Source organism: Podarcis erhardii, assembly GCF_964252035.2.
Source record: "Podarcis erhardii genome assembly, chromosome: 18".
Taxonomy (NCBI): Eukaryota; Metazoa; Chordata; class Lepidosauria; order Squamata; family Lacertidae; genus Podarcis; species Podarcis erhardii.
The window spans coordinates 933,401-946,180 of record NC_138516.1 but is presented as its reverse complement, the minus strand read 5'-3'; the positions used below and the strand labels follow the sequence as shown (position 1 = coordinate 946,180).

Below are 12,780 nucleotides of genomic sequence, written 5' to 3'. Positions count from 1 at the left end.
GGAATGCGGAATTAACCAGGGCTATTGACTGCCTGGCTCCGAAGCGCCCTCTCCGATTGCATGGAGCCCGGACAGCCCCATGGTTTTCCCCGGAGCTGAGGGCGATGAAACAATCATTGAGACAGCTAGAGCGCCAGTGGCGGAAAACACATTCTGAATCAGACCAGGCATGGACTAGAGCTCAACGTCGAGCCTACCAAGTGGCAATGGCGATGGCGAAGAGGACCTTCTTCACTGCCTTATTGCATCTGCAGAAAACAGCAGCAGGAGACTCTTTCAGGTGGTTCGCAATCTACCAGAACCACCTGTACCACCGGGGCCTGGTAGGGACCCCAAGATCTCCTGCAATGCTTGTGCAAAGTTTTTTGCAGATAAAGTCACTCAGATTCGGAAGGAGGTAGACTCCACCATGGGAGCAGGGCAGGGCAGGAGAGTGCTAGAGTCCTGTCTAGTCAAGTTGTGTGGGATCAATTCCAATCTGTTACCCCCGAGGATGTGGACAGGCTGCTTGGACGAGTGAAACCAACCACTTGTCTCCTTGATCCTTGCCAGTCCTGGCTAATAAAAGTGAGCAGGAAGGGCTGGGCGATGGGCTCTGCGGGGTGGTGAATGCTTCCCTCTGCTAGGGAGCCTTCCCGGACCCGCTGAAAGAGGCGGTCATTAAACAGCTTCTTAAAAAAACATCTTTAGACCCGGCCAGTATGGCCAACTATCGCCCAGTCTCAAATCTTCCATTCTTGGGCAGGGTGATTGAGCGGGTGGTTGCTGAACAACTCCAAGCACGCCTGGAGGATGTGAACCATTTGGATCCCTTCCAGTCGGGATTCAGGCCTCATCATGGGACTGAAACTGCCTTGGTCGCACTGGTTGATGATCTCCGGTGGGCTAGGGACAAAGGTGAGAGCTGTTTCCTAGTTCTGATGGATCTCTCAGCTGCCTTTGACACTATCGACCATAACATCCTTCTGGACCGTCTAGAGGGGCTGGGAGCTGGGGGCACTGTCATACAGTGGTTCCACTCCTTCCTCCTGGGCCGTGTTCAGAAAGTGGTGGTGGGGGATGAGTGTTCAGACCCCTGGGCTCTCACTTGTGGGGTGCCTCAGGGTTCCATCCTCTCCCCCATGCTTTTTAACATCTATATGAAGCCGCTGGGAGAGATCATCAGGGGGTTTGGACTGGGTATCCAACAATATGCAAATGCTACCCAGCTCTACCTCTCTTTCAAATCAGAACCAGTGAAGGCGGTGAAGGTCCGGTGTGAGTGTCTGGAGGCGGTTGGAGGTTGGATGGCGGCTAACAGATTGAGGTTGAATCCTGACAAGACAGAAGTACTGTTTTGGGGGGACAGGAGGCGGGCAGGTGTGGAGGATTCCCTGGTCCTGAATAGGGTAACTGTGCCCCTGAAGGACCAGGTGTGCAGCCTGGGAGTCATTCTGGACTCACAGCTGTCCATGGAGGCACAGGTCCAATCTGTGTCCAGGGCAGCTGTTTATCAGCTCCACCTGGTATGCAGACTGAGACCCTCCCTGCCCGTGGACTGTCTCGCCAGAGTGGTGCATGCTCTACTTATCTCCCGCTTGGACTACTGCAATGCGCTCTACATGGGGCCACCTTTGAAGGTGACCCAGAAAGTGCAATTAATTCAGAATGCGGCAGCTAGACTGGTGACTTGGAGTGGCCGCCAGGACCATATAACACCGGTCCTGAGAGATCTGCATTGGCTCCCAGTACGTTTCTGAGCACAATTCAAAGTGTTGGTGCTGACCTTGAAAGCCCTAAACGGCCTCGGTCCTGTATACCTGAAGGAGCATCTCCACCCGCATTGTTCTGCCCGGACACTGAGGTCCAGCTCCGAGGGCCTTCTGGCAGTTCCCTCATTGCGAGAAGCCAAGTTACAGGGAACCAGGCAGAAGGCCTTCTCGGTGGTGGCGCCTGCCCTGTGGAATGCCCTCCCAACAGATGTCAAAGCGATAAACAACTACCTGACATTCAGAAGACATCTTAAGGCAGCCCTGTTTAGGGAAGTTTTAAATATTTAATGCTGTATTATTTTTAACACTCGATTTGGGAGCCGCCCAGAGTGGCTGGGGAAACTCAGCCAGATGGGCAGGGTATAAATAATATTTTGTTGTTGTTGTTGTTCATTGGATGGCAATGGGGCCAGTCTCTGTGCCATGGCTGCTTTCTCTCAGTGGCAAACAAAATGTCAGAGCTGTCTCCCCCTCCCATTCTCATTTGCCCATCTAAGGTAGACTGACTCTGTCCATGGAGGCTCTATTTAAGAATCCCAAGAAACGTAAGGAGAAGCTCCCCAGAAGGAGCAGGATGCGGCGTCCCCCCACAAGTGCCACCCCCCCAAACACCCCCCACATCCAGGGGTTGTATATGACATTTCCCCCGAGAAAATATCCCCAGACACAGAAGTGTGCCTCAACCTCCCTGTACACCAAAAACCTTCAGGGTTCCTCCCTCTGCTCTAAGCCGTGACTCAGACGCATGTTGCTCATTTTCTTCATTTTTGCAGCTCGCTATTCTGCTGCTGCTGCTCCTCCTACAACCAGCTCATTCGCCTCCCTTTGGTTGCCCCGGTTTGCAAATAAAAAATATGACTTATTTGCACGACACATTTATCCTGGGAAGGCGTCATTAATTGCAGATAGAGACAGAAAGAGAAACCGCCTGGGGAAAAGGCACCAGTGTAAACAGATCAGGAGAGAGTTGGCAAAATGAGTTTTCCATGCACATCAAGGAGATTTTCTTACCCAGAAATGCTCCGCGAAATAAGACATGCTGCCAGCCCAGGATGGAAGCCTCCTTCGTCTCAGCTCTTGGAAACCTAGAATGCAAAAGAGATTGGAAGTAACCAGGCAAAATGACACACACAGAGAGCACTGGGACAAACTGGGGATGGTGGGAGTGATGGTCCGAAGCAACCTCAGGCTGACGAAGGCTGGAATCAGGAGGAAGACGTGCGAGGAAGGCTCAGGGCACGACAACCCCCCCGGCAGCTGCCTCCCTCGCCTTCCCCAGCTCTGCCTCGCCTTGAGCGCCAGAGACAAGCCCCTAGTCCTCAGCGAGGTCTGGGCCTGGAGGCTCCACAAGAAGCTAAGGAGAGCCTGGAGGATGTATCAGACCCTTCAAGCTCAGCGTCTGGACCTCACAGCAGCCAAATACCCCAAGGAACCTGGGGGCCCAGATAGACTGCTCTGGGCCCGGAGGCCCCACAAGGAGCGAGGCTGCTGAATCAGGCCACGAAGCCCACCCCCTGTCCTCACTGTGGCCAGCCAGGTGCCGCAAAGGGAAACTGAGCAAGCAGGATTCGAACACAAGAGCAACTCTCCCTTCCTGTGGTTTCCAGCAAGGAAGAAACGGTGGAAGCAGAACAGAGCTGCTGTGGCTGACAGCCAGCCATAGCCTTCTCTGGCTCCAGGGATTTGTCCCATCAAATCGTAGAGTTGGAAGGGACCCTGAGGGTCATCCAGCCCAACCCCCTGCAAGGCAGGAATAGGCAGCTGTCCCTTACAGGAATCGAACCTGCAACCTTGGCATTATCAGCACCACCCAATCCTCTTTTACCAGGGAGCGTGCGAAGATCTCTTGTGCAAGCTAGGCGGAAGTTCCCCAACCAGGGGGCAGGTGGGGGGGGATGTTGCTCCACATTCTCTGCATGCTGAGGTGGGTTGGACTAGATGACCCTTGGGGACCCTTCCAACTCTTTGATTCTATATTACATTACATTACATTACATTACATTACATTACATTACATTACATTACATTACATTATATTAATTTCTATTCTGCCCTTTCCCCCAGGCTGGTTCTCAGGGCGGCTTATGACAAATTAAATTAAATATAAATAAGACACCAAAAAAATATGAAAGATCACCATTTAAAAGTAATGTTCTGTTCCGTTATTGTTTGCAGTTTGTGATCCATGCAAATGAAAAGCAGCATAGGAAAATGAAATGAAATGTGAGAGAATTAAAACAATACTAAAAAAAAACACCCCACAATTTTTTAAAAATTGAGATATTAAAAATGCCACAGCCCTATGAAAAGCCCTTTCCTTAACTGATCTATTGATGGCATTTCTCTGGGGGGGGGGTTCTGCTCCCTCTCCTCATTGGGTCCTACAACAACCCTACAAGGTAGGCCCAGTGGGGCGAGCAGGGGGGATTCGAACCCTGGTCTCTCCTAGATCTGACTCCCGAACTGCAACAGGGGGGTGGCTCTCTCGGGAGCCCAGGCGCCTGGCCTTCCTTACCCCCCTTCGGAGAGAGCACAACTTCTCCCCTCCCTGAAATGCAGACATCCTGCAAAGGCAGTTTCACCCTCCAGCGCCGGATGGAAACAGAAAAGAAAGCACAGGAAACGGAAGAATTGCAAGAGAAAATGGCCGCGTTTGTTGCTGCCCTTAAGCAAACTGAGGTTTGAAGCTGGTGCTGGAACCTGAACCCAGGACCCACCCTAGATTTTAAACAGCTGACATTTGCAAACCACCCCTCCTCTCGTGCTAAAAGAGAGAGGACCCAGGCATCCTGCTCTAACCACTCATCTCCCCTCCCCAGTACTGTCAACCTCCTGCAAAGTCGGCCCAGGAGTGAGCATTTTGCAGAGAAAACCGCCCTGCCACTCACCCTTTGTCGGAGGGAAGTCTGCCCTCTCCGAAGGCTCATATTCTCAGTTCCTGCACACAAAGGATCTCGCGGGAAAGCACCCGGGGGTGCGGAACACAAGCAAATAAAGGGAGAGCGGAAAGCAGGTGATTCGAACCCAGTTCCAGTTTTGCTTCTGTATTTCTGCAACACCCAAAGCAGAGAAACAGAAGTGGAGATAAGGGAGTGTTGAAAATCCTTGTGGTTCCGCTGTAGCCACGCTCCACAACCTCCCTTGCAAACGCTGCTAATTTCTGTGTTTTAACGGCTTCTTGTTAATTGCCTTTTTTGCAACAAATATCAGCCGCCAGACCCTCCAATAAGCAGGAAAGGGATCTCCCCGGAGGGCGTCCAGAGATTTAATTTTAAAAAGTAAATAAATGCACATCCTGCAATGGGGGGGGGCAGGTTGCATGGGTTAGGGCAATTTAATTTTGGAATTGAAGGATGGTAAGAGTTGGAAGGGAACCCTAGGGGTCATCCAGTCCAACCCGCTGCAATGCAGGAATTTCAGCTGAAGAATCCCTGACAGATGGCCTCCCCCAACCTCTGCTGAAAAACCTCCAAGAAAGGAGGCAGATTTTTCTGCCAGGAAGTTCTTCCAAAGCACAGAACTGGAAGGGACACCCAAGCGTCATCTAGCCCAACCCTCTCCAAGCCAGGAGCCCGACTGCTGGGATCAGGCCGAAGGGGGACTATCCAGTCCAGAATCCTCTTCTCCCTCGGCTGCGCCCCCTTTGGCTCTGATCCCACTATCTGGCTCTTCTCGTGGATCTTCCAGGTCCACAAGCAGTCTATCTGGATTCCTAGGTTCTTAGCAGCATATGAGCACCAGGCTGGGCTAGGTGGGCCCCCTTGGGGTCCGATCCAGCAGGCTCTTTCTTATGAGACCCCAGGCCGGTCGCAGAGATCGCCTGCCTTGCGCAAGGAGAAGGAATCGCCCCAGGCGACTCACTTGGCCTTATTGACATGTCCAAGCCGGACAGAGAGGCAAACCTGCAGGGGCCAGAGGAAGAAGGAAGGAAGGAAGGAAGGAAGGAAGGAAGGAAGGGAGGGAGGAAGGAAGGAAGGAAGGGAGGAAGGGTGTTTGTTGATGCCATTTGCTGGAAACCACAAGAGGGAAGAGTGGCTCCTGTGCTCGGATCCTGCATGCGGGTTTCATAGAGTCATAGAGTTGGAAGGGACCCAGGGCCCATCTAGTCGGCCGCTGTGAGAACAGGGTGCTGGGCTAGACAGGCCCCCTTTGGGTCTAATCCATCAGTCCAGCTCTTATGATGTCCTCATGGAGCCTCCAGGCCCAGAGGCAGTCTATATGCCTTCCCAGGTCACATGGGGCATTTCGCCACTATGAGGCTGAGCTACGTGGGTCTCCTTTGGGTCTGATCCAGCAGCCTGGCTCTTATTATGGAACTTCCAGGCCCAGAGGCAGTCTATCTGAATCCCTAGGGTTAGTGGGGTATTTGGCCACTGTGAGGCTGACGTGATGGGGCTCCCCCTGGGCCTGATCCCACCCCTCAGCCTCCGCATAGGAGTGAGGGTCTGATCCAGTTCCCAATCTGGGTTGATGGCATCTTCCAAAACTGTATTTTAATATGCAGTTTTATTTCACTATCTCAAGGGGAGGCGTTGCCATGGAAATGAACAAGATCTGTTCCATCAGATCCTCAGGATACAGATCCGTTTAAAGCAAAGTCATAAAACAAGCAGCCCCCCCAATGCTCCAGTGACCGTCACCCCAAAGGGAGTGAATCCCAAGATAAGTACTGGCACCACAAAGTCCCTCAATTTTGCTGTGATTCCTGCATTGCCGGGGGTTGGGCTGGATGACCCTCAGGGTCCCTTCCAACTCTGCAATCCTATGTCACTTGTGGTGGGAATGTAAGTTGGTGCGAAATTTCGGGGGTTCAATTTCCGCAGGAATGATACCCTTATCTGAGAAACTATCGTTTGTTGCCCAGAATTAACAGATTGTTTTTTAACGATACCAATTGTCAAAATAATTGGTCTCATCTTCGATCTCGACAGCTCAAATAGTAATTGCAACTCAGGGGGAAACAAGCCCAACATCTTACACTGAGCACTTGGTTGCTGTCACTCACGGAGAAAATTAGGCATAATTTGAGATTTCTATGAGGACTAGGACCCCCCCCCCCCGGCACTTTCTATATGATTTTGCATTCCTTTATTACATTGGATAACACTAATAAAAAGGAATTGGTTGTTTTAACCGAAGTGCAGTTGGACTTATTCTGCACGCCAGTTTTACAGTTTTCAGTTCAGTATTCACCTACGATTACAACAGCTTTATAAAGCAATATAAGAAAATCCTTACCAATAAAAGAATAGATGTTGGCACAGTTTAAAGATATATATGTATATTTACTCCAGCCTGTGTTTCTGCAGAGGCAAGACCAGGCCTTTTACCCCCGCACTGCAGACAGGGCCTAGCAAACATTGCGCACCTGGGGGGACAGGTGTCCTGCCTCTCCCCCCCCCTCGCCCGAAAAAAGCCACCTGTTCACACACACAGAAGATATATATCTGCAGAAATATATTCCATCCAGGTGGCAGAGAGATAAGGAAGACAAAGGTTTCTTCCTTGCAGCAAATCTGGCCTGGGAGAGGTTTCTGCAAAAATTACCTGTCCAGGTAAGGAGCAGGGAAGGAAAAGAGGTTTGAGGATGCACCTGCGCTCATTTTAAGGTTTGATATTTTATGGATATTTTTGTATTTTGCAGGAAGCCGCCCAGAAGTGGCTGGGGAAACATTATTATTATTATTATTATTATTATTATTATTATTATTATTATTATTATTTCCCCCATTTTGTTCCCCAGAAAGGAGCAACTGGTGCTTGGCCGCCTGGCAGGAAAAGCATCCCCACCTCCGTCCTTCTGACACCAGTTTTGGCATTTGCCAAGGGCCAAAAGGTGCGCAGGATGAGGAGCCAATCCTGACCGGTGCTGCGCGTCTCGTGCAATGGAGAAAGGCAGACGAGTTGGCACAGGTCCAAAGCCAGAGCAACAGCATCGTGACCATTTCAGGCCTTTGCAAATGGGATCCTGAGCCAGCCTGAACTACGCCCTCCACACACCCCTTTCTCAGGTGCAGTTGGCCCTCCATCACTGCCTTATTTTTGCAGGATCTCAACCTGTCTCCGTTTAGCTACGCAGCCAGACATGGCTTGGCCATAGACAGCATCCACAGACATTTTTTGCATGCACACACATATATATAATTTGCACACACACACACTTTTCTCAGGAAATACACCTTCCAAAATATTATTATTATTATTATTATTATTATTATTATTATTATTATTATTATTATTATTATTATTAAGCTTCCTTCTCCATTCTCATGAACAACAACACCTTCGTCCAAGCCACAACAACGCATCAGGCAGGTTCATGCAATGCCCTGCAAACATGCAATGGAAAATATATATTACCGTAATTGTTTTTCTCCCACGGTGGGATTCTAATTTTTTTGCGCTGTGTGTGCTGGATCAGAACCAAGAAATTTGGAAGCAGCTTCCCCCACCCCCTAAAAATTAACCCACAGCGTCCGCCTCTTGATACAGCTAATTAGGGTTTTTCTTTATCTCCCCCACCCGAATTAAATATTGCAAACAGGGGTCTTGCGGGGGGTGGCCGGATCCACCCCCGATCTTTGAAATTCTTGCATGGGCAGTTTTCTTGCAACGCTGCAGGTCCCCCCCCCCCAAAAAAAAACCCTGCATGGGTGTGCAAAAGGTGGGTGATAATAATACCAGGGCGGGGGGGGCAAATGCACTGACCTGTTTCCGCCCCTCGGCATCCCCGGCACCTGCTCCGCTCCCCTCTTTCGTTTTTGCAAAAAAGAGGGGGGAGGGGAGAAGGGGGAGGAGAAAAGGCTGCCCCCCCCCCGCGCTGCAGGGAGGAGGAGGAAAGGGGCGGGGCCCCGAGGAGGAAAGGAGGCTGGCTCCTGATTGGCTGCCCCGCCCGCCAGCAAACGCGGCTTCTGGGCTAGCCTCGCCCCCCCGTCCCAGCCCACCCGGGAAGCTCATTTGCATATTTAAAGAGGCCGCATCCTTTTCACCTGCTTGTAAACTGTCGTTTTGGGGATGGGGGGGCAGCGTAGGGAGAGAGGCAAAAATGCATCTCTGTCCAACTGCACAAAGCCAACAATATAAAAACCCCTCCCCAAGAACTACAAAATAGGGGGGGGGGGCTTAGAATCATAGAATTGTAGGTTTGGGAGGAACCCTGAGAGTCATCTAGCCACCCCCTCCCCCGCAAGGCAGGAATCTCAGCTATTGAACCTGACCTATGTGCGAGAGAGGAGGAGCCACCCCATTTCTGGCCCCCCAGGAACCACCAAGAAATCACAGAATTGTACAGTTGAAAGGGGCCCCCAAGGGTCATCCAGTCCAACCCCCTGCAAGCAGGAATATGCAGCTGTCCCATGTGGGGATCGAATCTGCGACTTTGGTATTGTCAGCACCAGGCTCCACCCAACTGAGCTATCCAGGCTCACAGCAGCCCTATGATGGATCTCTCCATCCACACCAGTGGCATAACAGCCTGTGTGGCTTACACTTCAATCCGACATGCAAACGCACCCCCCCCCCAACTTGGCCTAAGGCAGGACTGAGCCTCACTTCCGGAGCTGCATCCCCAAAATCAAAGGTTTGATTTGTGTTGATCCAGGTGGCATCCTGCGTCCTTGCAAGGCTCAACTCAGCACTGCAGGCCTCAGAAGACGGAAAAAGCCCAAGTTGCAAAAAGCAGGCCAGAAGGAGGAAGCTCAGAAAAACAGCAGGTGCAATTAAAAAAAGAAACCAACCCACAAAACGAAGAACTTGCTTGGCTGAGGAAGGCGGTTGGTCATCTCCTGTGTGAAACTAGAACTTGTTCTGCTAAGACAATGAATGCCTGTGATGGTCAACAGTGATGCAGTGCAGAGCCCTGGGTTAGATCACAGAATAGAATTGTAGAATTGCAAAATTGGAAGGGCCCCCAAGGGCCATCCAGACCCCCTGCAAGGGAGGAATCTCAGCTAACGCATCCCTGACAGATGGCCTTCCAACCTGTGCTCAAAGATCTCCAAGGAAGGAGAGTCCACCACCGTTCCGCTCTTGAACAGCTCTTACTGTCAGAAAGTTCTTCCTGATGTGGAGTCAGAATCTCTTTTCTTGTAACTTGAAGCCAGGGGTTCAAGTCCTGCCCTCCAGAGCAGCAGAAAACAAGCTTGTTCCCTCTTCCATGTGGCAGCCCCTGAGCTCAACATACCCAACTCCCTCAACTGCTCCTCATCAGGCTTTGCCAGCATCCTCTGCTCACATTCCAGTATGTTTGTTTGGCAATCTCCTCCTTAAATTGTGGTGCCCAGAACTGGACACAGTATTCCAGGTGTGACCTGACCAAGGCAGAAGAGAGCGGCACTATGACTTCTCTTGATGCAATCTAGAATAGTGTAGCTCTCTTTTTGCTGCTGCATCACACTGTTAACTCATGTTCGGCTTGTGGTTCACCAAGTCCTCTAGATCCTTTCCCCATGTACTACTGGCAAACCAGCTGTCCCCCTTCCTACATTTATGCATCTGGTTCTTCCAGCCCAAGTGCCAAACCTGACATTTGTCCCTTTGAAAATTTGTTTTGTTAGTTTGAGCCCAAGTCTCCAATCATTTTGATTCTGTTTTTTGCGGCATTCACTCCCCCTCCCCGTTTGGAGCTGTCTGCAGATTCAGTGAGCATCCCCTCGATTCCTTTGCCCAGGTTGTTTGTAAAGATGACACAGTCATTGAGATCGAGGCAATGCAGAATTAAATGGGGCAACCTGAAGGCTCCACCGATTAATGGGTTAGATCCACCTTCGCCAACCTGGTCTTCTTGAGTGCAGCTTCCAGTCAGAATGGGCTGCCCAGAAATTCTATTGGGGGTTTTTACATCTCCAAAGGGCTACCTCTGACTTTTAAAGCTAGTCAGTCTGGAACCAAACACACAGACACACACCTCCCCAAAGCATTGCTTCTGAACCTGATCCATTACTCCCGAGGAAGCCCCTATCAATGAGCTCAAGAAGCTCCCCCTTCCTTTGCTTAAGCCGGCCTGCACAGACAGGGAACCCTTTGTCAGTAAGGAAGGTGGCAAAAGATGTCTGCACAGGTGTGGCAGGTGAGGTGAGTCCCTGGTGGTCCAGCCTGGGGATGCTTTGAAACAGCATCTCTTCCACCCAGGCGGTTGCCATGGCAACAAACTCTCTTCCCCCTCCATCCCTTCTTCCTGCGCAACCAATAGCAACAGAGCTATTAAAGGACATAAATGGGGAGGGGAGAGCCATGGACTCAGTCCAGAGCATCTTCCCTTTGTAGTGGTGGGTGGATCTGATGCCACTTGCAGCTGCCCCTCCCTTGGCAAGAGGTGGAGGAATCATGGGACTGTAGATGGAAGAGACCTCAAGGGTCATCCAGTCCAACCCCCTGCAAGGCAGGAATATTTCTGTCCAACATGGGGCTCCAATCCACGACCCTAAAATTGAGAGCAAGCACCCAAAGAGCTGCTGGATCAGGCCAATGGTCCATTTTGCATCCCAGCATCCTGTCTTCAGAGTGGCTAACCACGATGGGAAAACAACAAGCAGGATTTGAACACAAGAGCAGCTCTGCCCTCCTCCAGTTTCCAGCAACTGGGATTTAGAAGAATCGCAAACAGAGCCACCCTGGCTAGCAGCCATCTGCCCCCCCCCCCCCATGAATTTGCCAAGTTGGTGGCTGTCCCCCAGAGAGTTCCAGAGGTTGATACTGGGCTGCAGGAAGGACTTTCTTGTAAGCATCCTGAAAAAGGAAGGCAGCAAGGCGGCAATTGATGGCTACTAACCTCCAAATGCCAGAAACCACAGGAGGGGACAGTTGGTATTTTATTCAGGGCTGGCTTGTGGGCTTCCCTTTGGCGGCACCCGAGTGGCCACTGTGAGGACAGGATGCTGGACCAGGACCCCCCAATTTTGCCTGATACAGCTACATCCAGGCCCTTCTAGTGAAACCTCCAGGTCCAAAGGCAGTCTACCTCAATTCCCAGGTTCTGAGAGGCATTTGGCCCTAAAAATTTGCAGAAAGGCTTTTCCCCTAGGGACACCAGTCGCATCCCCCCGCTCTCCCGCCTCAAAGGCAAATGTTTTAATTGCAGCTTTGCCTCTTTTTACTCCTTGGGCTTGTCCTTTTTTATTATGGGTGCCTAACATTTTGATGAAATCCTTTTATTGTACAGTGGTGCCTCGCAAGACGAAATTAATTCGTTCTGCGAGTTGTTTCGTCTTGCGATTTTTTCGTCTTGCGGAGCGCGGATTCCCTGGGTATTAACGGTTGTAAGAAAAAGGAAACAAACTCGCAAGACGTTTTCGTCTTGTGAAGCAAGCCCATAGGGAAAATCGTCTTGCGAAGCAACTCAAAAAATGAAAAAACCCTTTCATCTTGCGCGTTTTTCATCCTACGAGGCATTCGTCTTGCGAGGTACCACTGTATATTTTATGTCCACAGGCTATGTCATTAAATTTATTGATACGCCAAGGTTGGATGGGCCCCTTGGGCTCTCTGTAGGTTCGCAGGATCTGTCAATTCCAGAAAAGGACCAAGACAATTAGACCTGCCCTCCATCCCCACCTTTCGATATTGGGAAGCCCCCAAACCTGTTTCCCATTCGCAGGCAGAGACGGTGTGAGGGAGATTCCGATTATTGCTGTCACATTGATCACTCAGGGCCAGGCGCAACGCCTTGCCTTAGCAAGAACTGTGCAGGCCTTGGAAAGACTCTTCCCAATGCCAGGGAGAAAAGGGGGGGGGGGCTTGCTGATTTCCCCTCCCAGGTCTGCAGGGAAGGAGACAGCCTTTCTGGTATTTGGGGCCTGGGAGATTTCAGGCTCCGGACACTTCCGCCTCAGTGGGAGAGAGGTGGGAAGCAGCAAGGCTGCCTCCTTTGGCTGGGTCAAAGTACCTGCTAGAATCCTAGAGCTGGAAGGGACCCCCAAGGGACATCTAGCCCAACCCCTCGGAAACACAGGGACCTCCTGCCCCTGGACTCTGCCAACCGGCCGTTATCAGAACAGCTGTTTCAAACCCTGTGCCTGAGTTCTGGTTTTTG

General features: G+C 51.0%; 1 protein-coding gene across 3 annotated transcripts in view; it reads right to left on the bottom strand.

The window, feature by feature from the left end:
* Positions 1 to 8,585, bottom strand: part of FCHO1 (FCH and mu domain containing endocytic adaptor 1) — a 48,415-nt gene extending 39,830 nt beyond the window's left edge. The window contains exons 1-3 of one of the 3 annotated variants that reach the window (XM_081846547.1): positions 8,460 to 8,585; positions 4,640 to 4,801; positions 2,763 to 2,836 (exon numbers count right to left, since the gene is read on the bottom strand). In XM_081846547.1, the coding sequence (XP_081702673.1) occupies positions 2,763 to 2,789 (27 nt within the window). In that variant the 5' untranslated portion in view covers positions 2,790 to 2,836; positions 4,640 to 4,801; positions 8,460 to 8,585. Of the gene's footprint in view, positions 1 to 2,762; positions 2,837 to 4,266; positions 4,451 to 4,639; positions 4,802 to 8,459 lie in introns of those variants that run through there. The other 2 variants (XM_081846546.1, XM_081846548.1) reach the window with 2 other exon arrangements.
* Between the last annotated feature and the right edge of the window lie 4,195 nt (positions 8,586 to 12,780).